Source organism: Saimiri boliviensis, chromosome 14 (assembly GCF_048565385.1).
Source record: "Saimiri boliviensis isolate mSaiBol1 chromosome 14, mSaiBol1.pri, whole genome shotgun sequence".
NCBI classification, from domain to species: Eukaryota; Metazoa; Chordata; class Mammalia; order Primates; family Cebidae; genus Saimiri; species Saimiri boliviensis.
The window spans coordinates 62,538,762-62,564,426 of record NC_133462.1 but is presented as its reverse complement, the minus strand read 5'-3'; the positions used below and the strand labels follow the sequence as shown (position 1 = coordinate 62,564,426).

At 42.6% G+C, this 25,665-nt stretch overlaps 1 protein-coding gene and 1 pseudogene across 13 annotated transcripts in view; one reads left to right on the top strand and one right to left on the bottom strand.

The window, feature by feature from the left end:
- HHAT (hedgehog acyltransferase) overlaps positions 1 to 25,665 on the bottom strand; it is a 351,381-nt gene that overhangs the window by 311,672 nt on the left and 14,044 nt on the right. For 11 of the 13 annotated variants that reach the window (XR_012513537.1, XM_074385137.1, XM_039463443.2 and 8 more), the window contains exons 2-3: positions 19,151 to 19,282; positions 422 to 489 (exon numbers count right to left, since the gene is read on the bottom strand). Coding sequence is in view for 12 of the 13 variants with exons in the window: in XM_074385137.1 (XP_074241238.1) it covers positions 422 to 489; positions 19,151 to 19,241 (159 nt within the window). In the remaining variant the exon portion in view is untranslated. Of the gene's footprint in view, positions 1 to 421; positions 490 to 19,150; positions 19,283 to 20,346; positions 24,580 to 25,665 lie in introns of those variants that run through there. The other 2 variants (XM_074385136.1, XM_074385142.1) reach the window with 2 other exon arrangements.
- Positions 13,826 to 15,855, top strand: LOC101035474 (kinesin-like protein KIF22 pseudogene; annotated as a pseudogene).

Below are 25,665 nucleotides of genomic sequence, written 5' to 3'. Positions count from 1 at the left end.
AAATAATGGGCCAATGGAAATAAGCGAGCTAGCCCCCTGGCACTGCGGTACCGGGAGGAGGAGAGATAGAAGTTCCCAGCAGGCTCTGCAGCAGCATGGACAGCCAGGGGTGCTCAGAGGCCAAAAGGTAATGGACTTGGCTAGATCAAGAAGGAACTTCCTGAGCTTTGTGAAAACTGTCCTACCTGATAAGGTTAATCAGATTTCTGGTATCTTCAGAGGAGAACAGGGGACAAGAAGATGGAGACCCTGTGAATGCCTTCCCCAGCACAGCACACTCACACCTTTACAGCACACAGAGCACTGAATTCCAGATTGTTGCTGAATGTGATACCTGGATCTCCTCCAAATACAAACATGATGTGAAATATTGAAATCAGGTTTGAAAACTGAGAAGATTTATTATTCATCCACTTCATACCTTCTTTAGTCCTCCAAATAAACTGTCAGTCTCCAGCTCAAATTCCTGGTCCAGTTCCTCTTCATGTTCTGACAAAAAAGAAAAAAAAAAACAGCCTCCATTAGTCACAAAGCTAAACAAAACTGGGTTGGCTGAATGGCTGGAGCACTAAAAGAATTGGAATGTGTCCTGGAAAAGCAGACGGTGGACTCAACTCCAGGCACGGAAACATACCACATTCCTTGACCTTTCTTTCCAGTGTTCTGTGACCTAAGTTCCTGGAAATACGTAGAGGCACTGACGGAAATTTGGCTTGTAATAAGGGTCACAAAAGGAAAGATCAACAGAGAAGAGTTTCCAACACAGGAAAACATGGCAAGGGTTACTGCAAATGCCCCACGCGCATACGCTGTTAGAAATGCTGACATCGACTATGCACAAAACTATGCTGATCAGAGCTGCTATGATATAATGCTAACAAAATATCCTAAGATACTCATATAATGGTAATAAGCATGTTTATAAGTAAACCAGTTGATTTGAGATGACAGATAAAATCTGCAAACACTGCTTGTACCAGGCACAGTACAAGATACTAGGAATGAAATGGAACCACACTAGCATGGCTTTTGTCCTCCTGGGGCTTACTGTGTACCAAGGAAGATAGACAAACACATAATAAGAAACTACGATAGTGCTGATGGGTGCCATGAAGCAGAAAGGAATGCTGTGGGGGCCGATGCTGAGGTCTGTGCAATGTCCTGTAGGCAGCTGCATGGGTGTGAGCGGAGCTCAAAAGAATGCTCTAAGCTGGAGATAAAGACTTAGGAGTTCTCAGTTAAGAGTAGGACAGAGCCACCAGAAGGGCTGAGATTCACCCCTCCCCCACAAAAGGACAAAGAGTACATAGACAAGAATGGGGAAATATGAATGCTTATCAGATCAACCAAAGTATAAAAACTACAAAAACCAAAAAGGAGTTACCCAGAAGGAAACCCAAGAGAGAGAGAGAGAGCTGTCACTAAAATATAATCATGAACTAATGCTGATTTCAGAGTAGGATCAAGGGGCAGATTTACACACGTTAGATGCAAACAGCAACCCCAGCCTCAGACCACAGGCAGCACTTAGGAAAAACAGAAAAGGGAGGCAGGCACACTGGCCAAGGGTACACAGGGCACAGCTCCAGGAGCTCCAGCTGCGGTGCACGCCAAGTGGTCTGGGAGTGCCATGGAAGTGTGTGATTGCAGTAGGGCACTGGTCCTCTCTGCAACAGCTGCACGCAAGACCACACTGTGTGTGCGCATGTGTGTGTGTGCGTGTGTGTGCACACCTATATGTGTGTTGCCCTACACACAGACTCAAGTCCAAGAGAACAGCTGGTGAACAAATGACAAGTTATTGTGATCCAACAAAGAAATCCAACAAAGAATCTGAATTCATGAAGGCAAAGAGGGTAGAAAAACTTTCTGCCTCTTCCCTCTTCTGTTTTGGCTTTACTTGTCCACAAAGTGCAACCTTTAGAAACGTCAGAATTATACGGGATTAAAAGAAAGCAAAAACTTAAGCTCCTTTTTTGTTGCCTCCTTTTTAAGTGTTCTTTCAAAAGCAGGGACATTTACACACTAACCTCAGATTTCCTGAGGCTGGAACATACCTCCCTCTAGTGGGAGAAAGGAACCTTATGCAGACAGAATTACGATGAAATCCTGCCTAGTGCTGTCCAGCAGAAATACAGCATGAGCCACATTTAAAATGTTCAAGTTTCTTAGAGCCACAAAGTTTAAAAAAAAAAAAAAGTGAAGTTAATTTTACTTTATTCCAACATATCCAAAATTGTGTATCAATATGAAATCAATATTAAACAATTACATGAGTTACTTTACATTCTTTTTCTAATTCTTTATAATCCAATTTACAGGTCATCTTCATAGCGCACCTCAATTTGGACTGTCACATTTCAAATGCTCCCTATCCAGATGTGGTTCACCACTACAGTACTGGACAACATAGTTCTAGACCAAAAATCCTTCCTCTTAGAGAATTCACATAAATCACCCTTGTCTCATTTCTTGACACAAATGCTCCCTGACATAAATTTTAAATTATAACTTAAATCCATTCACGACCCATTTGGAACTCACCATCTTCAGAATGTCTTAAGTTAGCTGAAAAATCCCCAGCTGCAGAATGTAGTTGATACAGGAGAACCTGCGTCAGGACAGGTTCTCAAGCTGCAGCCCCCCTCAGGATTTCTGATTATGCTTTCTGGTAACCACACTTTGGGTCATTCTGCCCACCACCCAGATAGAGTGGATTTATTAAGACAGAGGAATTGCAATAGAGAAAGTTTAATCACATAGAGCTGGCTGGATGGCAGATGGGAGTTTTATTATTACTCAGATCAGTCTCCTGAAAATTTGGAGACCGGGGTTTTTTAGGGATAATTTGGCAGGTAGAGGGCTAGGGCTGATTGGTCAGGTCGGAGATGAAATCACAGGGAGTCAAAGCTGTCCTGTTGTGCTCAGTCGGTTCCTGAGTGGGAGCCACAAGACCAAGTGAGCCAGTTTATGGATCTGGGTGGCACCAGCTGATCCCTCCAATACAGGGTCTGCAAAATAGCTCGAGCACTAATCTTACGTTTTACAATAGTGACGTTATCCTTTAGGAGCAATTGGGATGGTTTAGAATCTTGTGGACTCTAGTTGCATAATTCCTAAGCCATAATTTCTAATCTTATGACTAATTTGTTAGTCCTATAAAGGCAGTTCTATTTGTAATTTTTACACAGGCAGTTTTATTTTTAGGGAAGGACCTCAGACGTTCATTCTTTGAACAGAACTGGGGTTTCTATCCTAACTCAAATACAGTCAGGCAAGAGGCTGCTGCAAACAGAAAGAAGCCTTCTGTGCTTGGGAATTCTCTCCCTAGCACACAGGATGATCGGGCAGACCCCGCTCTTTCTTCCAGTGCCCTGGTTCTACTTCCCAAAATTCAGTGCTCTACAAAACTGCCTGAGAGCATAGAAATGAAGCAATTTCTTCTGATGAGCCCCGATTACCACGTCAGCTATTGATTCTTCCCTCCTACAAAAGGATACATCAAAGCTCCATCCTACTACTGAGTGAGAGGATTTGCATTTTAATTGCTGCCAATGAGCTGTGGTGGTAAACCATTTGCTTAAAACCTCTAACTAACCTATCCCTTTTCACTCCAGTATTTTGATGGGAAATTAATTCTGGGGTGGGGGTAATGAAAGGGCATAATCAGAAATAGAAGATCACACACACACACACACACACACACACACACACACCCTAGTCTGACACAAGTCACTGCGAGGGAGCAGCACACTCAGTCATGACACACGCGCCCTGCTGTTTCTATGCAGTGGAAAAATTCCAGTCAGCTCCTGCTGATTCTTTAGTTCTCCAGGAAGCCATGAGTACAACAGACTATGGTAGTAATTGAGAACTGGGTATATATGTGCCACATTTTCCTCATCCAGTCTATCATCAATGGGCATTTGGGTTGATTCGAGGTCTTTGCTATTGTAAACAGTGCCGCTATAAACATATGTGTACATGTGTCTTTATAGTAGAATAATTTATAATCCTTTGGATATATACCCAGTAATGGGATTGCTGGGTCAAATGGAATTTCTGTTTCTAGGTCCTTGAGGAATCGCTACACTTTCTTCCACAATGGTTGAACTAGTTTACACTCCCACCAACAGTGTAAAAGTGTTCCTATTTCTCCACATCCTCTCCAGCATCTGTTGTCTCCAGATTTTTTAATGATCGCCATTCAAACTGGTGTGAGGGGGTATCTCAATGTGGTTTTGATTTGCATTTCTCTAATGACCAGTGATGATGAGCATTTTTTCATATGTTTTTTGGCCTCATGTATGTCTTCTTTTGAAAAGTGTCTGTTTATATCCTTTGCCCACTTTTGGATGGGTTTGTTTTTTTCTTGTAAATCTGTTTTAATTATTTGTAAATTCTGGATATTAGCCCTTTGTCAGATAGGTAGATTGCAAATTTTTTTTCCCATTCTGTTGGTTGCCGATTCACTCTAATGACTGTTTCTTTTGCTGTGCAGAAGCTCTGGAGTTTAATTAGGTCCCACTTGTCTATTTTGGCTTTTGTTGCCAATGCTTTTGGTGTTTTAGTTATGAAGTCCTTGACTATGCCTATGTCCTGAATGGTTTTGCCTAGATTTTCTTCTAGGGTTTTTATGGTGTTAGGTCTTATGTTTAAGTCTTTAATCCATCTGAAGCGGGGCACAGAAAAGTTGGGCTTCTAACGACAGGAGAATTTAGTGACAAGCAACTCTTACATATTCATCTGCAGATTATCCTACAGAAAGCTGGTGGATTTTCATGACACTATTGAGGCGTAGGGGCTCCTTCTTTCCTCTTCCAATCTCCACTTGAGGAATAAAGAAGTGATTTAGAAATAAGCCAAGGAAAAGCAAATCAGACATGTCAATGGATGTAAAAGAAGACACTAAGTAAATGTCCTTTGAACCTCCCAAATAGGGCTGCTCATCTGCTACTCACCTGAGAAATTCTGAGTCTATGGGGCAGAGCACCAGGTGTGCAATTTGCATGGGAAACTTCAGAGCTCCTGAAAGAAGCAGAAGCAGCCTGGACTGAAATGGAAACTCACAAGCCAAGAGTGAGTCATGAGCTCTCCGCATGTTCAGTGTGTGGGGTCTGACATGGAGGACCAGCTGGGGAGCAGAAGGAATGAGAAGCTGTGAGTCTAACACTAGGGCTTGCCTGCAAATGCCCTCCAGCCCAGGCTCTGCCCCACTGCATTGTGTAAGGTTTATTAGAAGTCTTAAGAAAGCAGATTATCTGGAAGCTGACACTCCCCTATGTAAGGATTTAAAAAAAAAATCTTTCCTCTAACTTTCTTAGGTTCATGACTAAGGCCCCTATAACAAAAGGCACCTTAACAAAAGAAAAGCATACAAATTTACTTAACGTAAGTTTTACGTGATATGAGAGCCTTCATAGGGAAATGAAGACCCAAAGAAACGCTAAACTTGCGTATTTTTATGTTAGGTTTGATGAAGATTGGACAGTCACAGAGAAATAGATTTGGACCAAGTGAGTATGTTCTAACGGTAATAAACTCAGAGGAACTCAGCAAGACCTATTTCTTCTGTGTGATCCTTCATCTTCTGAGATAAGGATGTTCCCCTCCTTTGTGTATACATCTTCTGAGATAAGGATGTTCCCCTCCTTTGTGTATAGAGAAGGCAACTCTCACATGAGGAGTTTATGACCTACTTCAGGAGAGAAAGGTTGGGAGTAAATTTCCTGCTTTTGCCATTTTCTCAAATGTCAAGTTGCCATGTTTTGAGGTACTACTCCTGAACCCCAACGCCCACCTGAAGGAACAGTGTTAACACAGGAGAAAAATGCCAGTGCAAGGAGGAAGTGATAGGCTACAAGACTTGGGATCCATTCTAATAATAATAACAGGAAGACTGTGATTCAACTGTTTCCTAACAAGGGAAACCACAGTCCAATACAATGTGAAGCATCACCAAAGAGAATGTTTGAAGCCTCCTCAACACTCACTATGAATGCTTCAAGACAGGCTGTTCAGTCCTCAGCTCCCGCAGAACTGCATTTGGATTTTTTCACAAAGCCTTGTTAAACTGAAGGACCCCTGGTGGCCCCACTCATACTCAGTCAGCTCACCTGGGTCCAAGAACAAGGACACCTATTCAAGGATAGGACGAGTGGCCTTGGTTTTCCTACCCCAGACTGGGTTCTCCAGAGTTATTGATCATCTTGCAATCAAGTTCCTCTAATCACAAAAGTCAACGGGAAAAATTACTTCCTAACAAAGCCCACGTCCCATGAGAGGTTAGCTCACTGGATGAACAATGTAAAAGAAAGAATTAATCTGTAAATGAGCTGCTGTATCCTTTCTTCATAAATCAAGCTTAGCACTAATGAAGTCCACAGGTTTATAGAGAAATAAACAAAAGGTGGAAGGTGAATGTGTTCAACTGGAATATCTGTATCCCACTTTAAGAACAACTATACGAAAACAAATAGGGAACGGTGATTCAAATAAATACATCATAAAAAGCAAAGGCTCTTTAAATATGAGGGGTCCCTGGTGCTAGAGTTTATTTTTTAAAAAATTACAGATCTAACACTGAATATTAAAGAAATGAAAGTAAAAAGCCTGTGACATGAAAATGCAAACCAATGGGAAGCACAATTTCATTTACAAAAATGTCATTAATATGCAACTTTTCAGCAACATAGCTACTTCATAAAAGAAGATGTGCCTGGGCTCTGTAAAACCAGAAGGTTCTAGGGTAGCTGCTCCTCCTTAGAAAATAATTTTCATAGGCCAGGCATAGTGGTTTATGCCTAAAATCCCAGCACTTTGGGATTTGGCCTGCGGTCAGGAGTTCAAGACCAGCTTGGGCAACATAGCAAGACCCTGTCTCCAAAAACAAAACAGTAAAACCAAGCAAGTGTGCTAGTGTGTGCCTGTAGTCCTAGCTACTGAGGAGGGGGAGGCTGGAGGATCACTTGAGCCCAGGCGCTTAAGTTTGCAGCGCACTTGGGTCTAGCCACTCCATCCAGTCTGGGCAACAGAAAGAGACACTGTCTCCATCATCATCAACATCACGAAACAGAAAAATATGAATTGCTAACACTGACTTAAGAACGAAAACTATCAATAACACTGAAGGGTACTGAAAAGTTTTCAGTGAATCTACTCCCAAAGAGACTTCATGCCTAGACAAACTTAAAAGTGAATAATATCAAACACTGATGCAGACATTTCATATACTACTTTAACAGTTCCATAATATTTTTAAAAGTGGAATCATCTCCAGTTGTTTTATAAAGCTAACAGAATATCAAGATTTGGGGTTGAAACAAAATTACAGGTCAATTATTCTTACTTAGAAATCCTTATTTATTTAACCCTTGGGGGGAAAAAGCAGTATTTTTAAAAATACACTGGTTGTGGTAGGTTTGTAACAGGAATGAATCTGTATGGTTTGCCTTTGGAAAACTAACGACTTTAAAATATCATATCAAGAGGTCAAAAAAAGGAATAGGTACTTTAAAAACAAATAAAATTCAACACTTACTGCCAATTAAAAGGGGCTAGGTTTACTTAACATGATTTTTTAAAAACAAGTAAGTTTGTTCAATCTTTCACTATAAAGAGATTTCCATTAAAGTCAGAATTAAAACAGGATAACATTCAACTATTGTTCTAGATGTCCTAGCAAAGCAAAAACAAATCAAAACTACCATTGTTATCTGTGAATGATATTATCTAAATAGAAGAACCAGGAAAATCAAATAAGCCAATGGAACATAAGAGAATTCAATAAAAGTTGCTGAAATATAATATGGATAAACCAAGATAAATACCTTTGGTATAGACCAGAAATAATCACCTAGAAAATTTGGAAAATATTCCAATCACAAAAGAAAAAAGGAAAAGACTCAGAAATAATCTTAGTAAGTGTTAGCAGGATCTATTATGAAGAAGACCACAAACCTTCATTAAGGGAAGTAATGGAAGATTTTGAATAGGCCAAGAAAAAATACCATATTCTTGGATAGAAAGACAATACCATAAGAATGACAATTATTTACAAATTAATTTACAATTCTAATTAAAACAGTAATGACTTTTTGAAAGTAGCCAATTTCAAATATACATCTAGAAGAATAAACCAGTAAGAATAGCCTAAGAAAGATCTGAAAACAACAATAACTTACTCCAGATACTTAAGCATTTTATAAATCACAAATAATTAAAACAGTACAGTACTGATGTAAGAATTGGTTGAGAAATCAAACAGAATATAAGAATCCAGTACGTGAGGTCAGGCACCCTGGCTCACACCTGTAATCTCAGCACTCTGGGAGGCCCAGGCAAGTGAATCACTTGAGGCCAGGAGTTTCAGACTGACCTGACCAACATCATGAAACCCTGTCTTCTACTAAAAATACAAAAATTAGCTGGGTGTGGTGGTGCACACCTGTAATCCCAGCTACTCAGGAGGCAGAGGCTTGAGAATTGCTTGAACCCAGGAGGCCGAAGTTACAGTGAGCAGAGATTGTACCACTGCACTCCAGCCTGGGTGACAGAACAAGACTCTATCCCAAATAAAATAAAAATAAAATAAAATAAAAAGATATAATTTTTAGTTACCTATTTGTGAAAAAATAACTCTTCATATCACATCATATACTAGATACACTTGAGATGGATTAAGGACCATTCAGCTTGCTGAGAGGGGTGCAGAAAGATGGAGCTCCTCCTTTGGAAGTGTTAACCGGCACAGCCTTCTTGAGAGTAGCCTGGGTCCTTCTATTAAGCCCGTAAAAAATGGTTGTGTGGTTTTACTCTATTGTTCCTCTTCTAGAAATCTTTCTGAGAAAAACAATCAACAATCCAAATGCATTCTTTACAAAGTAAATGAGCTAAGCATTCAACTCATGACACTGAAATAAAGAGAAACAAACCAAACCTGAAGAAACAGTAAGGAAGGAAATAATGAGACAGGGCAGAAATCGATGAGTTAGAAAACAGAAAGAAACAACTGAGAAAATAAAGCCAAAAGCTGAAAAGATTAGTAAGATCTCTGGCACCCATGATCAAAGAAAGAAAAAAAATAGAAGGGAGGGAGAAGTGGAAAGAGAAAATGAGGAAGGGAGTGAAAGAGAAGATGCAGATAAAATATAAAATAACCAAAAAAGTTAAGAATTAAGAACCACTATATATAATCAAACTGAAATGTACATAAAGTATATAGATTCCTAGAAAGCTATAAAATGTCAAAATGGGTACAAGAAATAAAACAATGGGTGGTAAATTGAAATAGAGACTTCCCCTCCTAGACTTGAAAAAAAAAAAAAAAAAAAAAAAAAAACAGGTGATCTCCTTCTATCACCAGGATTTTCAATGATGTGAATTCAATAGTTTTTATTCTGAGTATTGGATTAAATTGACATGGCCAGAAAAGTATATAGCACTCTTTTAGGTAGAGGCATCAATTCTTTCAAGGCCTATTACACAAGCCATCTGATGCATGGCACATTGCATTTTCACATTAAATGTAAACAGAAAGGGGTGGGGTGTGGTGGCCCATGCCTGTAATTTCAGCACTTTGGGAGGCCGAGGCCGGTGGATCACCTGAGGTCAGGAGTTGGAGACCAGCCTGACTAATATGGTGAAACCCCATGTCTACTAAAAATACAAAAAGTAGCTGGGCATGGTGGCATGCACCTGTAGTCCCAGCTACTCGGCAGGTTGAGACAGAACTGCTTGAACCTGAGAGGCGGAGGTTGCAGGGTGGTGAGCTGAGATCATGCCACTGCACTCCAGCCTGGGCGACAGAGCAAGACTCCATCTCAAAAACAAAAAACAAAAAAAGTAAACAGAGACATAAAAAGCTCTATGTCTACTAAACCATAAGGCACCAACCTAATGCAATAGCTGTGGATTAGCTACAGTACGGCAGAGTACCAGGGGCGAGGTCACTCAGCATAGCAGATTCACCATCACCACCCCAAATATTTCCATATGACTTCAAGATGCTCTAATTCAGTAGAGTTGGGGGAAAGAAGGGATATTCTGTTGAGTCCCTGCTGTGGATTTGCTGTGAGATTCCACTTGACTAAGGCTGTTAAAATCAGTCAGCAGTCTCCAATCACATGACAACCCCGCTCCTGCTGACAGAGACAGCAGTGAATGAGATGCTTGCTCTGTGCCCAAGGAGAATAGCCATGCAGATGCTCACCAGAGACATTGCACTTAAATACACTTGGAGCCTCTAGTCTATTCTAGGCAGCACGTTTGCTCCAGACACGAATGCCCTAAAAAAGTTCACAGTAGAGACAATTTTTCCAGTGACCTACTTCTACAATGTGGGTAATGCACTTTTTCCTGAATTAGAAAGTGAGATTGGAACCAAGAAAGCTCAACATTGCACCAGTTAAACATACTTAGGCATGGCGGGGGGGGATCTGGCTTCCGTGAGCTAAACTGACAAAAGCATTTTGAGAAAGGTATTTCTTGGGAATGGTCTGAGAAACACTTGAACACTGACAATAAAAGGAAAGTCATTAAGGATAAAAGAAGCTTCAGGCTAGGGAGTGGCCAGGAATAAGCCAAACGGCATGACAGCATCTGGACAAGTTGAAGTGCAGAAAAGTTTTGTCCTATCCATAAAGGGGCCCCTCACCCCGTTCCCAGGAGCTACCACAACACAAGAAGTAGAGTTGTAGAGTCCTAGGTTTAAGCTTCAGCTCTATTAGTTATTAGATATACGACCCTGGACAAGTAATACTTTTGAACTTCAGTGTCCTCATGTGGGTAAAGAAGTATAACACCCTTTGTAGTAGAGAAATTCCAGAGGTGCTGTCATCAAACTCTTCTCTTCTTCTATATGCTGCTCCACCTGTAAAAAGGTGCAGTCTTTTCTCCCCTTCAATCTGGACTGGCTCTGTGATTTGTGTCAACCAATAAATGAGGCAGAAGTGACCTGTGTAACTTCTCAGGCTGAAACACATCTGGAATCCAGCTGCCCTGTTATAAATGTAAGCAATGTAAGCCACATGAAGCCATTTAGAGAGAACCACAGTATTCCAATTGGCAGCTCCCAGCTGTGCTCTCAGCTGACAGCCACCACCAACTGCCATCCACATGAGTGAGCCACCCTGGATGAGTGAGCCCAATCGAGCCACCAGATGCCTGCAGCCCCAGTTGTTAACACATGAAACAAGAGAAATGCCGGCTGAGTCCAGGCCACATATGTTAAAATCAAAATCTCACAGAACACAAAAATCAATGTAATCCATCACATCAACAGGCTAAAGAAGAAAAACAAAATGATCAAGAGATGCAGAAAGAACATTTGACAAAATGCAACATACATTGTGTAGGTTACTATGTGTCAACTCGACCAGGCCATGGGGTGCCCAGATTAAACACTATTTCTAGGTGTCTGTGAGGGTGTTTCTTGATGCGATAAGCATTTGAATCAGATAGGATAGATTGCCTTCTTTAAGTGGGTGGGCACCATCTAATCCATTGAGGGTCTAAATAGAAGAAAGGAGGAGAAAGGAAGAACTCACCCTTATTTCTGGCTACTGCTTGAGCTAGACCATCCCAGCTCATCTCCTGCCCTCAGACTGGGATTTGAATCATAGGCTACAGCAGATCTCAGGTCTTTCAGCTTGAACTGAATTGCACCACTGGCTTTCACAGGTCTACAGCTTGCAGACAGCAGATCGTGGAACTTCGCAGTCTCTATAATTGTGTGGGCCAATTCCTTGGAATAAATCTTTTAAATCTGTATGTAGCCTATTGATTCTATTTCCCTGGAGAACCCTGACTGATATGCCATTCATAGCAAAAGCTCTAGAAAACTAGGAATAGAGGGGAACTTACTTACCTAGATTTAAAAAAAAAAAAAAAAAAAAAAAGCATCTATAAAAACCCCACAGGTAATGTAATACTTAATGGTGAGAAACTAGAAGTTTTCCCAATTGAATTAGGAATAAGGCAAGGATATTCTCTCTCATTTCTTTTTCAACATTGTATTGGAAATCCTAATTAATGCAATACAACAACAAAAACAAAGAAAACGTATATATAATTGAGAAGGAAGAAATAAAATCATCTTTACAGATGCCAGTATTACCTATGTAGAAAATCTGAAAGACCTGATAGAAAAACTCCTGGAATTAATAAGCAATAATAACAAGATTGCAGGATTCAAGGTTACTATACAAAAGTCAATTGCTTTCCTATATATCACCAATGAAATAAGTAGAATTTGAAATTTAAAACAGTATCATTTACACTGTCACCCAGAAAATGAAATACTGAGAAGCAAATCTAATAAAATATGTATAAGATCTATATCAGGAGAACAATAAAACTCTGATGAAAGAAATCAAATAACTAAATAAATGGAGAGATAGTCCATGTTCATGGAAAGAAAGACAATACTGTCCAGATGTCAGTTCTTCTCAACTTGAACTTGATCTATAGATTCAATGCAACTCCAGTGAAAATCCTGGAAAATTCCATTGTCTGAATGTGCCAGTTTATTAATCCATTCACCTGATTAATGACACCTTGGCTCCTACCAATTTTAAGCAATTATGAATAAAACTGCCATAAACATCTTTTATTTATTTATTTTTTTTGAGACAGAGTCTTGCCCTGTCACCTAACTGGAGTGCAGTGGCACAATCTTAGCTCACTGTAACCTCTGCCTCCCAGATTCAAGCAATTCTCTTGCCTCAGTCTCCCAAGTAGCTGGGACTACAGGCATGCACCACCATGCCTGATTAATTTTCATATTTTTAGTAGAGACGGAGTTTTACCACATTGGTCAGGCTGGTCTCGAACTCCTGACCTCATGATCGGCCCACCTCAGCCTCCCAAAGTGCTGGGATTACAGGTGTGTTCCACTGCACCCGGCCTAAACATCTTTATTTTATGGTAAAGTTATTTTGTGGATATCAACAAACTGACTCTAAAATTTATATAGACAGGCAAAAGAGCCAGAATAGACAACATAAATAACAAAGTCAGAAGACTGACACTACCCAACTTCAAGACTTACTGTAAAGCTACAGTAATCAAGACATTATGGTATTGGTGTAAGAATAGACAAAAAGAGCAATAGAATGTAATAGGGAGCCCAGAAATAAACCCACGTAAATACAGCCAACTGAATTTTGACAAAGGAGTGAAGACAAAACAGTGAGGAAAAGAGAATCTTTTCAACAAATGGTGCTGGAACAACTGGACATCTACCTGCAAAAAAATGAATCTAAACACAGACCTTATACCTTTTACAAAAATTAACTTAAAATGAATCATAGGCCTAAATGTAAAATGTAAAACTGCAATCTTCCAGAAGATAACGTAGGAGAAGCTCTAGATGATGTTGGGTATGGTGATAACTTTTTACATAACAAGACTGACGGCACAATCCTTAAAAGAAATAATTGATAAGCTAGACCTGATTAAAATTTTAAAACTTCTATTTTTCTAAAAACACTATCAAGAGAATCAGAAGACAAGCCATACAGTAGGAGAAAATATTTGCAAAAGACACGTCAACCCAATTTAAAAATGGGCAAAAGAACCAAACAGACACCTAACCAAAGATACACAGATGGCAAATAGCCATATAAAAAGATGCTCCATACTATATGTCCCTAAGAAAATGCAGGTGTGTTTCATTATAGAAAAACAATAAGGTACTACTACATACCTATTAGAATGGACAACATCAAGAACTGTGACTATACCAGTTGCTGGCAAGATGTAGAGAACAGGAACTCTCATTCACTGGTGATAGAAATGTAAAATGGCGATGGGAGAAGCAGCCCAAGCAGGGTGTGGAATGGCCACAGGGGTCTCGACGCTTCACAGGTGATGCGAGATGGCAGCAGCGATGGTGACCTCAGGAGCTGGTCGCTGTCAGCTAAGCAAGATAGGAGCTAGTCGTCACCCACCTCCAGCTCGCCTAAGGGTGGCTGTGCGACTATGGCCATTTGTGGATAGCACAGCTGGAACAAGCAATCCACCCTGTGTGTGGAGCATGGACAGCTTCTCTCTAGAGATTGCTAACTGGAGGAACCACAGGAGACTCAAATACCAGTTTGATGCCTTCTGTGGGGAAAGGAGTGCTCAGCAGGACATCTATACAGGTCAGTGCAGCCCATCCTAAGGCACTTGCTAGAAGGGCAGAATGCCAGTGTGCTTGCCTATGGACCCACAGGAGCTGGGAAGACACACACAATGCTGGGCAGCCCAGAGCAACCTGGGGTGATCCCACAGGCTCTCATGGACCTCCTGCAGCTCACAAGAGAGGAAGGAACCGAGGGCCAGCCATGGGTCCTCTCTGTCACCATGACCTAGTTAGAGATCTACCAGGAGAAGGTATTAGACCTTCTGGACCCTGCATCAGGAGACCTGGTGATCCGAGAAGACTGCCGGGGGAACATCCTGATTCCGGGCCTCAGGCAAAAGCCCATCACTAGCTTTGCTGATTTTGAGCGGCACTTCCTGCCAGCCAGTTGAATCCGGACTGTAGGTGCCACCCGTCTCAACCAGTGCTCCTCCTGCAGTCATGCTGTGCTCCTGATCCAGCGTGAACGTTTAGTCCCATTTCGCCAGCAAGAGGGAAAACTCTACCTGACTGACTTGGCTGGGTCAGAGGACAACCGTCGCACAGGCAACAAGGGCCTTCGGCTAAAAGAGAGCGGAGCCATCAACACCTCCCTGTTTGTCCTGGGCAAGGTGGTGGATGCGCTGAATCAGGGCCTTCCTCGTGTACCTTAGCCGAGAGAGCAAGCTCACTCGCCTACTGCAGGACTCTCTTGGTGGCTCAGCTCACAGCATCCTTATTGCCAACATTACCCCTGAGAGACGCTTCTACCTAGACACAGTCTCCGTGCTCAACTTCGCTGCCAGGTCTAAGGAGATGATCAACCGGCCTTTTACCAATGAAAGCCTGCAGCCTCCCGTCTTGGCACCTGTTAGGCTGTCTCAGAAAGAATTGCTTGGTCCACCAGAGGCAAAAAGAGCCCAAGATCCTGAGGAAGAGGAGACCGGGAGCCCTGAGCCCATGGCAGCTCCAGACTCTGCCTCACAGAAACTCAGCCCCCTACAGAAGCTAAGCAGCATGGACCGGCCATGCTGGAGCATCTCCTGAGCTTGGACCGTCTGCTGGCCTCCCAAGGGAGCCAGAGGGCCCCTCTGTTGAGTACACCAAAGCGAGAGCGGATGGTGCTCATGAAGACAGTGGAAGAGAAGGACTTGGAGATTGAGGGGCTTAAGATGAAGCAAAAAGAACTGGAGGCCAAGACGTTGGCCCAAAAGGCTGAAGACTCAAAGGAAAAGGAGGACCATTATCCCACAATGCTCCTGCCCCTTTCGCATCGCACAGTCACAGTGGCAAAGCTCCTGAAAAAGGCTGTGGTGATGCCCCTACAGCTAATTCAGGAGCAGGCAGCGTCCCCAAATGCCAAGATCCATATCCTGAAGAATAAAGGCCGGAAGAGAAAGCTGGAGTCCCTGCATGCCTCAGATCCTGAGAAGGCAGAGGACTGCTGCGCGTTAGATCAGCCCGGAGCTTTTGGCTCATGCGCGCAAAAAAAAAAAAAAAAAAAAAAAAAAATACTGGATCTGCCAAATGAAGGCTCAGCCCGGAATTTCTGCAGTCTTCAGCGCATTGACCTGAAGAAGGCCCAGCTCATCGTGGGCTGGTGGGAGCGCCACGGCCCCTTCAGCCAGGTGGAGGACCTGGAACGCACGGAGGGCATAACGGGGAAACAGATGGAGTCCTTCCTGACGGCGAACATCCTGGGTCTCACGGCCAGCCAGCGCTGTGACCCGTCTTGACCGCCGTTTCCTCACTCTGCCTCTAAATCCTTGTATAACCCCGTATTGTGTAAATACAGTTTTTGCTCCGGAAAAAAAAAAAGAAAGAAAGAAAGAAAGAAAGAAAAGAAATGTAAAATGGCACAGCCACTTTGGAAGACAGTTCGGCAGTTTCTTACAAAAATAGACATATTCTTACTATATGATCCAGCAATTGCACTCCTTGGTATTTATCCAAAGGAGGTAAAAACTTACATACCTTCAAAAACATATGCATGATTTTTATAGCAGCTTTATTTGTAACTGCCAAAACTTGGAAGCAACCAACATATCCTTCAGCAGGTGATTGGATTAATAAACTTTGGTTTTTCTAGAGCACAAAATATTACTTAGTAGTAAAAAGATAGGAGCTATCAAGCCAGAAAAAGACATTGAGGAGCCTCAAATGCTTATTTCTAAGTGAAAAAAGCTAGTCTGAAAAGGCTGTATCTTGTATGACTCCAAGAGAAGGCAAACCTGACATTCTAGGAAAGGTAAAAACTGTGGCCGCAGTAACAAGTTTAGGAGTTACCAGGGGTTGGTGGGGAGGGAAGGGTAAGCAGGTGAAGCACAGAAGTGCTGTAGGGCAGCGAAACAGCTCTGCATGCTGTAATGGTGAATGTGTAGCATTACACTAAAGAATGCACACCATACCAAGAGTGAACCCTATTGTAAAGTACGGACTTTGGGTAATAACAATGTGTCAGTGTAGGCTTATCAGTTGTAACAAATGCACCCCTCTAGTGCTGGACGCTGACAGTTGGTGAAGCTATGTATGTAGAAGAGCATGGGGTATATATATGGGAGCTCTCTGTACTTTCTGCTCAATTTTTCTGTGAACCAAAAACTGTTTTTGTTATTGTTGCTATTTTTTGAAACATGGTCTTGCTGTGTAGCCCAAGCTGGTCTTAAGCTCTTAAGCTCAAGTGATCCTTCTGCCTTAGTCTCCCCAATAGCTGGGACTACAGGAGTACACCACCATGCCTGGCTTTAAAACTGCTTTTAAAAAATAAAGTATATTCAAAACAGAGTGTGTGTGTGTGTGTGTGGTGGGGCTTGATCTCACAGAACAGTGAGAGATAGATAATACAAGGTGGTTTAAAAAAAAAAAAAAACATACACACACAAAGCTTCAGAATAGCCTGCTGTGCAGAAATGAGTAATGAAGACACCCTTCTATGGAGGAGACTGCCAATTAACTGCTCATGTCCCTTCTTGCTTTCTTCCTCTACAATAGAACGCTTGTGCTCTGGCTGAATAAATGGCCCCCCAACCAAAGATTACATTTCCTAGCTCCCCTCAGTGAATGAGGCCACAGGACTGGGTTCCGGTGAGTAGTACTTGAATGGATCTGAAATAAGCAACTTTCAAGTCAAGTTCTGAAAGGGCGAGGGCTTGTCCTTCCCTTCCCTTCCATCCTTCCTGCTGGTCAAAAAGCAAACACAACAAGAGCTAGAGCAGTTACCTTACAAAAGGTAGGACAACATACTGAGGATGGCAGGGAAACACAGGAGAAGGAACCAGGGTCTCTGATGCTAGCTAGACACCACACTAGCCATGGACTACAGTCAAATTGAAGGCTGTTTCTACAGCCAAGCTTGTTTTCTAAATAACATCCTATCTCATAGGGCTGTGCTAAAGATCAAGCGAGACAAGGTACATGAAGTATCTAGCACACAATGCCTGACACAGAGCAGGTTAGCTCCTTCTACATAGGCTCTGAGAGCTCAGAGGCTCCAGCAAGGGAATGCAACTACTTAGACAGTCTTGACCAAATGCTGCTTGTCTGCTTTAGATGGTCACTTCCTGCAATGAAGCTCATGGCTATGAGTGGGACACATTCAGAATGGAGAGAAAAGTCAACCTGGTGATCCATAGGGCAGCAGATGCTGAAGGTAGAGCCTTCTCAACTGTACTTACCAAAAACTACCTTTGTCATTTTAAATGACTGCATTACTTTCAATATGCTGTCCTGCCTTCAAAATAAGACCAAATATACAACACAGGTCTTTCACAGCCTATCCCTGCTCTTTGATCTAAGCTCAACTCTTTCACTCCCTCATCACACTCTGCACTGTAGTCCCGGCTAAGAGGTTTGTAGTTCCCTGATCATGGTAAGCTATACCCAACAGCATTTGCCTGCAAACTTATCTCTGTTCAGAGTTCCTCTGCTCACTTCTCTACCTGGCTGACTCTTGTTCTTCTTAAGACAAGGCTCAGTAATCACTATCACCTCTAGGATGCTCTTCCTACCTATGGCAGAGACTGCTCATGGTCCCTCCAAAATTCTTTCTCTTTCTTCCATAAAATAAGAAGTTTTAAGCCAGGTGTAGTGGCTCATACCTGTAATCCCAGCACTTTTGGAGGCTGAGGTGGGAAGATCAGCTGAGGTCAGGACTTTGAGACCAGCCTGGCCAACATGGTAAAACCCTGTCTCTACTAAAAATACAAAACTTAGCCAGGTGTCATGGCAGGTGCCTGTAATCGCAGCTACTCAGGAAGCTGAGGCAGGAGAATTGCTTGAACCCAGGAAGCGGAGGTTGCAGTGAGCTGAGATCATGCCATCGCACTCCAGCATGAGTAACAAGAGCAAAACTAGGGGGAGAGAGAGAGAGAGAGAGAGAGAGAGAGAGAGAGAGAGAGAGAGAGAGAGAGAGAGAAAAGTTGTATGTAGCATCTAGCCACTAAGCTGAAGACTATTTCCCAGCCTCCCAGCTGTGTCCATGGGACTCAATATTTCCCAGCCTCCCAGCTGTGTCCGTGGGACTCAAAGCTGGCCAACTGGGTGTGAGCAGGAGTGACAAGTACTCCTTGCCAAACCGCTACTTGCCCAGTAAAGGAGGGCTCCCATTCCCCTTCCTATGGGCTGGAATGTGACCTGATCATGACTCATTCCCAATACTCAGACAAGGCAACACACCAAAGACAGCAGAACAGGAAGATAAATCAAGTCCAGGTCTCATATGTCTCAAATGAGTCATGATGAAAGAGAAATTTAAGAGTTCACTTTGAATTCTGAATACAAATCCCCTCCATGGCCTTCAATAGCCATTGAATCAAAGCCACCAATTATAGAAGACAGGCCACAACATCACCTAAAAGCCCCAGGATTAGGGTAGAGAACTTCATGGACTCAGGTCACCAATTCAAACTATCCAAGACAGGGGGAAGCAAATCAAGGTCCACGTCATCTTGACATGACTGGATCATCTTCCTGAGTCTTCCACCTCTGCTCCTCTTTTGACAGGTGTTTCCTTGTTTGATAGGAGGTCAGAACAGCTTGAGGCCTTACCTCTGGACACTTTGTAAACTTCATAGAAGGAATAGAAGTGGAAGCCTAGTGAGGCAAGTAGATAGAGTGCCAGTTCCCATCGGGGCAGCATGGCTCCTTGTCACAAAAGTTTCCGATGCCCACGTTGAGTTTCTGAGAAACAGAGACAAAACATTAAGCCATGAACATGACACTAGAGAACAGCATCTTAACATCAATTCAGTTAGTTCACACTCCCAGAGATTCACCACTATTCAAGGTGGTACAGGCATAACCCCAATCAAGCCTCCTTCCTGTGACCTTACCCCACCCTGCATCCAACACACACACACACACACACACACACACACACACACCCGGCCTGTCAAATTTGTCAGATCTTTTCCTAGGAGTTCCCACTGCCTTCCATCAGAGGATACAACAGACAGTTCTCTACTCATTGCATAATATACCTGTCTCTTCTATGGAATTGATTCTCAGATAGCAGGGACCATGATCTCTGACTCCCCAGTCCCTAGCAGAGCACCTAGAATGTAGCAAAAAGGGACTACCAGGTGTTCTGTGAATAATAAATGGCTTCAAAAAGTCTGAAAAGCACAAACAATATTCAAACCTCTAAGCCAACAGATTCACCATCCTCATCATCCCTTTCAAGTATCATCCTACGGGCCAGGCATGGTGGCTCATGCCTGTAATACCAACACTTTAGGGGGCCAAGATGGGAGGAACACTTGAGGCCAGCAGTTCAAGACCAGCCTGGGCAACATAGCCATATCCCATCTCTACAAAAAGTAATAAAATAAAAACTTAAAAGAAAATTGGCTGGGTGCGGTGGCACATACCTGTTACCTCATCACTGTGGGAGGCCAAGGTGGGTGGATCACTTGAGGCCAGGAGTTCGAGACAAGCCTGACCAACATGACAAAACCCACTGCAACTAAAAATATAAGAATTAGCCAGGTATGGTGGTGCTTGCCAATAATCCCAGCTACACAGGAGGCTGAGGCAGGAGAATCACTTAAATCCAGGAGGCCGAGGTTGCAGACAACCGAGATTGTGCCACTGCACTCCTGCCTCAGTGACAGAATGAGACCATGTCTCAAAAAAAAAAAAAAAGAAAGAAAAAGAAAAAGAAATCCAGTACTATCCTGTAGTTGATTATCAGAATAGAATAATATAAACCTCTCTGTCTGTCATGCATCTATGCAGTCTCTTACTTATTTTTAGAGACAGGGTCTCTATGTTGCCCAGGCTGGTCTTGATCTCCTGGCCTCAAGTGATCCTCCCATCTCAGCCTCCTGAGTAGCTGGAATTATAGGCACAAGCCTCTGTGTCAGGCTTCATCTGTACATTTCTTAAAGAGAAGTTAATAACATAACCACAGGCTTCTGTGACAGACACTGCTCATTATCCACCACCCCTCCCTACCCCTTTTCAGTATTCAGTCTTTTTTCTTACACAGCAATTAAAATTTCGTTTGGACACAAGATGCTGAGCTCAATACTACATTGTAGCTAAGTGTGGACACCTGAATAGTTCCATTCAAAAGGGTGTGAGTGAAGAAGGGACATGACTGTGGCCATCTCTTTCCCTCCCTTTCCTGTTGAAAAGAGCTGGAACAGCCACTGTGGATCAAGAGGTGACAGCCACATGAACAAGACAGAGGTCCCTCAGTTCTTGACTCCATGTGCCAACAACCCCAACCTCCCAAGTGCCCCAGACCTCTTATATCTGGACTGTTACAGGAAACAGAAATGCATTTCTAGGTTGTTTAAGCCTCTCCCATTCTAGATCTCTCTGTCATGGCAGCCATGACCATATTTTAAGTAATAGAGAAGGTATGCGAAAGTTTGGTGCTAAAAGTCAGCAAATTAAATGATTACAGATGTTCCCAAGTAACAGAGTTCACTAAATTCAAACCCTTTTATGGCCTTTACTGCTTTAAACCTCTCAAATATGTCTCACTAGGGATGCCAAATTAAGAGCAAAATTTTAAGCCCCTCACAAATACTTCTAACGTGACAGTAATGCCAAAACCCAGAATTCACACGTTATCTCATTTTGTTTTCACAACAGCCTGGTGAAGTAGGTGCAAGTGGAACAGAGGAGGTAGGCGTTTTATAGATGACAAAGTGATGAGGTCACAGAGCCAGAAATAACGGAGCCAGAGCAAAAAAACAAATACTGCATGATCTCACTTATACGTGAAATCTAAAAAAAGTCAAACTCACAGAAGTAGTGGTTGCCAGGGGCTGGGGGGAAGGGGGGAAGATGTTGGTTAAGAGATACAAAGTTTCAGTTGGACAGGATGAATACATTCTGGGGGTCTATTGTACAGCACGGTGGTTACAGTTAACAATAATGTATTCTGTTCTATGAAAAGTACCTCACCATAAAATAAGCAGGTAACATGATGGATATGTTAATTGCCTTGATTTAATCATCTCATAATGTATAAACATTACATTGTGCAACATACATGTGTACAATTTTGTCTAAATAATGAGTAAACAAATAAGTAAATAACTGAGCCAAGGCTTAAATCCAGGTCTTTGGACCCAGGGTCCTCCCCCTCCACTCTGCCACAGCCTACCCCATTAATGCCAATGTAGTTACTCAGACTCTGCCACACACAAACTCCTTTCTTCAAGCCACTGGGAGATAGAACAGGGAGGGAAATGAACTTCAGCTTTGATAAATCACAATTTCAGAAATAAGCTGTCTTGCACCCAGAGTGCCCCATTTCATTACCTAAAAGCCACCCAGAAAGTTTGGTGTAGCCTTTTTCTGCAACCTAAGGGATCCAGAAGCAATCACACACACATGCTTTACACAAGCCTCTCTATGTCCCGGTATTCAATATCACTTGCTCAAGTTCCTTACTATTTCTCAGAACTGCTTCTAGCTTTATCCATTTCTGCTCACAATTTATTTTTAAATACTTTCATCTTTAGAATAACAAGACTCCTTTCTGGAAGTTTTTAGGAATTTGGCAGTCTTCCCTTTAGTGGGATGGTAATTTTAATTTCTTGGTTTATAATTTAACATCTTGCCTGTTGAAATATGTTACTGTTATACTGGATGACCTCTGCCTCAGGAAGAATCAGTGATTAACAAAGAGCTGATCTCTTTAAAAGGCTACTGAAATTTGAACACAAATGATCTTGTAGATTAAATGAAAGTTTTAAAAGGCCTACCTGTTAGATGCTTTTCAGGGACATTCTGAGACAATTTTCCTAGAAAATTCAGTTTAATTATTTCCCCTTTCAGTGCCACCCCTCCAGGGTGGCAAACAAACTTTTTTGTTTGTTTGTTTGAGACAAGGTCTAGCTCTGTTGCCCAAGTGGGAGTACAGTGGCAGGATCTCAACTTGCTGCAGCTTCAACTTCCCAGGCTCAAGCAATCCTCACACCTCAGCCTCCTGAGTAGCTGGGATTACAGGCATGAACCATCACACCAGGCTAACTTTTCTATTTTTGTTGCCCAGGTTGGTCTCAAACTCCCGAGCTCAGGAGATCCACCTGCCTTGGCCTACAAAAGTGCTGGGATTACAGGCATGACTATACTCTAAGCAGTGCTGCTCTTAGCTGGATTGTACAGTGAGTCCCTATTTAATGTCACCAGTAGGGTCTTTGAAATTGTAACTTTAAGCAAAACAATGTATAATGCAACTAATTTTACAATACACTAATTGCTATAAACAAAAGGTAAGTTCTCACTGCATATTCCTGGTCGCAAAAGCATCAAACATCTAAATAAAGACCAAAACATCTTTTTTTGGGTTTTTGTTTTTTGCTTTTTTTGTTGTTGTTTTTGAGATGGAGTCTCACCCTGTCACCCAGGCTGGAGTGCAGTGGCACGATCTCGGCCCACTGCAACTTCCTCCTCCTAGGTTTGAGTGATTTCTGCCTCAGCCTCCCAAGTAGCTGGGATTACGGGTGTGCACCAGCACATCCAGATAATTTTTTTGTATTTTCAGTACAGATGAGGTTTCACCATGTTGGTCAGGCTGATCTCGAACTCCTGACCTCGTGATCTGCCCACCTCAGCCTCCTGAAGTTGTGGGATTACAGGAGTGAGACAACGTGCCCAGCCCAAAACACTTCTAATAGTAAATACTAAAATAAACATGAGCTATACATACATTTTAAGATTAATAAGCACATGTAAGATCATTGTTTACCCAAGATTGATGAACCAGCAAGTGATGGCAGTTGTAGTGGTAGTGGGTTAAACCAAGAAATAAAATGTTTTACAAAGCAAAAATTATAAGGAGTACCTCCTGCCACCATGCAGTTCAAATCATTTACAGTTAGGGTGGACTCCTGGAGTGCTTTCATACATTATTTATTGTCATGCATTTGTATGATTATCATAGACTTTACACATTTGTTAGATAATTTTTATTCATTCATTTTCCACCTCACTTGTTCCAATTCAGGGTCTCTGGTGGCTGGAGCCCATTCCAGCGGCTCAGGAAGCAAGGTAGAAACCCGCCCTGGACAGGATGCCATCCCAGCGCAGAACCCACTCATACTCACACCCTCACGCTCATTACCAAACACAGGTTCAGCTGCTCGCCACTTGCAAAACAAATTAGCAAGTTAGAGGTAAGGTAGAAGGAAAGTGACTTTATTATAGACCAAAGCTAGCAATGGGGAAGATGGCCTAGATTCTTGCCTTAACGAAATTAGTTCAAATTTCCAAGCGAAGTGCAAAGGCTTAAAAAGGGGAAGGGAGTTGTGGCATGGGGTGAGGCAGTGCCGGCCTGCATGACTTGTTCCGATGACCCGTCTTGAATTGTTGCTCCCTCTTGTGAGTGGGCTGGCATCATCTTGGGCTCAGCTGGGTTGTAAATTAACAGTAGCCTCGAAGCCATCTCCTTGTAGGGGAGATTTTCACAGGTGCCTGCTAGTCTCTGGAACCTCAGCTTCAAGCTGAAGGAAGCTAAAAACTGACTGAAAGCAGGTAACGGTGGCCCTGAGGGGGTCCCCAAAACAGGAAGCAATTGCAGGGATTCCCAGGAATGTCTGGCTTTTGTTGAATTTGGATTCCAAATTTGGAGTTGACGGCTAAGCCACTTTAGCAGGCCTTTAAAAGGGACTAGATTCAGAGCCCTCTACCTTGGACAGATGAACAGCAACAGGCATTCGATGCCATCACAGATAAACCTAATAGGGTACTCGGTCACACTCACACACTGGGACCATTTAGACACCCTAAGTCACCTCATAGGCACAGCTTTGGGATGTCAGAGGAAACCCAAGTACCGGGAGAAAACCCCTGCAGACATAGGGAGAATGTGCACACTCCAGGCAGAAAATCCATTTTCTTTCTTCAGTGGTATAAGGAAACAATGTCATTGTTTGAATGAAATAGTAACATTGTTGAAACAATGTTATTGTTTCCTGCTATGTTTTGTAGATATATACACAAAGGTACATAGTAACTAGCAGCAAACCAGGAGGTAACTAAACAGCAAAACTAGCTATCCTCTCACCCCCAAAATTTAGGGATTGAACCAAATAGTCTCCACCTGACAACACAGTAATAAATTCTGACACCAAACCCACCTGTGGGGTTGGAGGGAGAGGGATGGGAGAGGGGAGGGGTAGAATCCCAGGTTCTGTCATTTACTGATTGAGGAACTTAGGTAGATGATGGCCTCCCAGATGTTTTCTCATAGGGTTGTTGAAGGGGTTAAATGTAAAATGCTTAGCCCAGGGCCTGGCACTGAATAAGCACTCAACAAACATTAGCATTTACTAGTTAGTGAATTTCATTCATCAGGAGCCTACCTACCTCTGACCCTGATTTTCTCCCTGAATCAAAGAAATCTGACCTTCCCGAGGTGTGCCCATCCTACCTGCACCCGGACCTCTTTCAGGAGGTTGGCATCTCCAGGGCTTTAATATCTCAATCCTCTTCTGATGCCCAATCCAAGGCCACCCTGGAGAGCAAGCAGACTGTCCTTGGGGGCCACCTGCGAGCTTTCTGCCTGCTGCCCCTTCCTCTCCACCTACCTCTCTGCTACCCCCAAGGGAATGATAGTCAGTACGTTCCATTTTCATGTTCATCACTCTCCACTACATAAATGCCACCTCATAATACCACCACCACACACTCACCAATCTGCCTTAGCAGACCTTTCTTCCTCACACCTCTCTTTTCAACTCTTGCCCATTTATCTCAGGAAAATTATTCCCCTACTTTGTTTTCCCTGTTTATTTCAGCTGTGCAGCCAGAAAGTATCAGAGTAGATACATCTTGAGGGATTTATGACACAACAATATCAAAGAACAGGAAAGCTGCACATTTGCGAATACAACTGGAACCTTTTTTAAATGTCCAGGCCCTCAGAGGTTCCCAAAAACCCTCTCAGAAAATGCTCAAGTTTCTATTTCTCATGCTCTAAACAAGCATGTCCCTCTTTCAGCAGAGGGATCAGGCTTAAATCAAGGAGATTCTTACTCAAATGTGGAAGTGATGCTTCCTTTCTGTTTTCATGCACACAGTCCTGCAGCAACATTATCAGC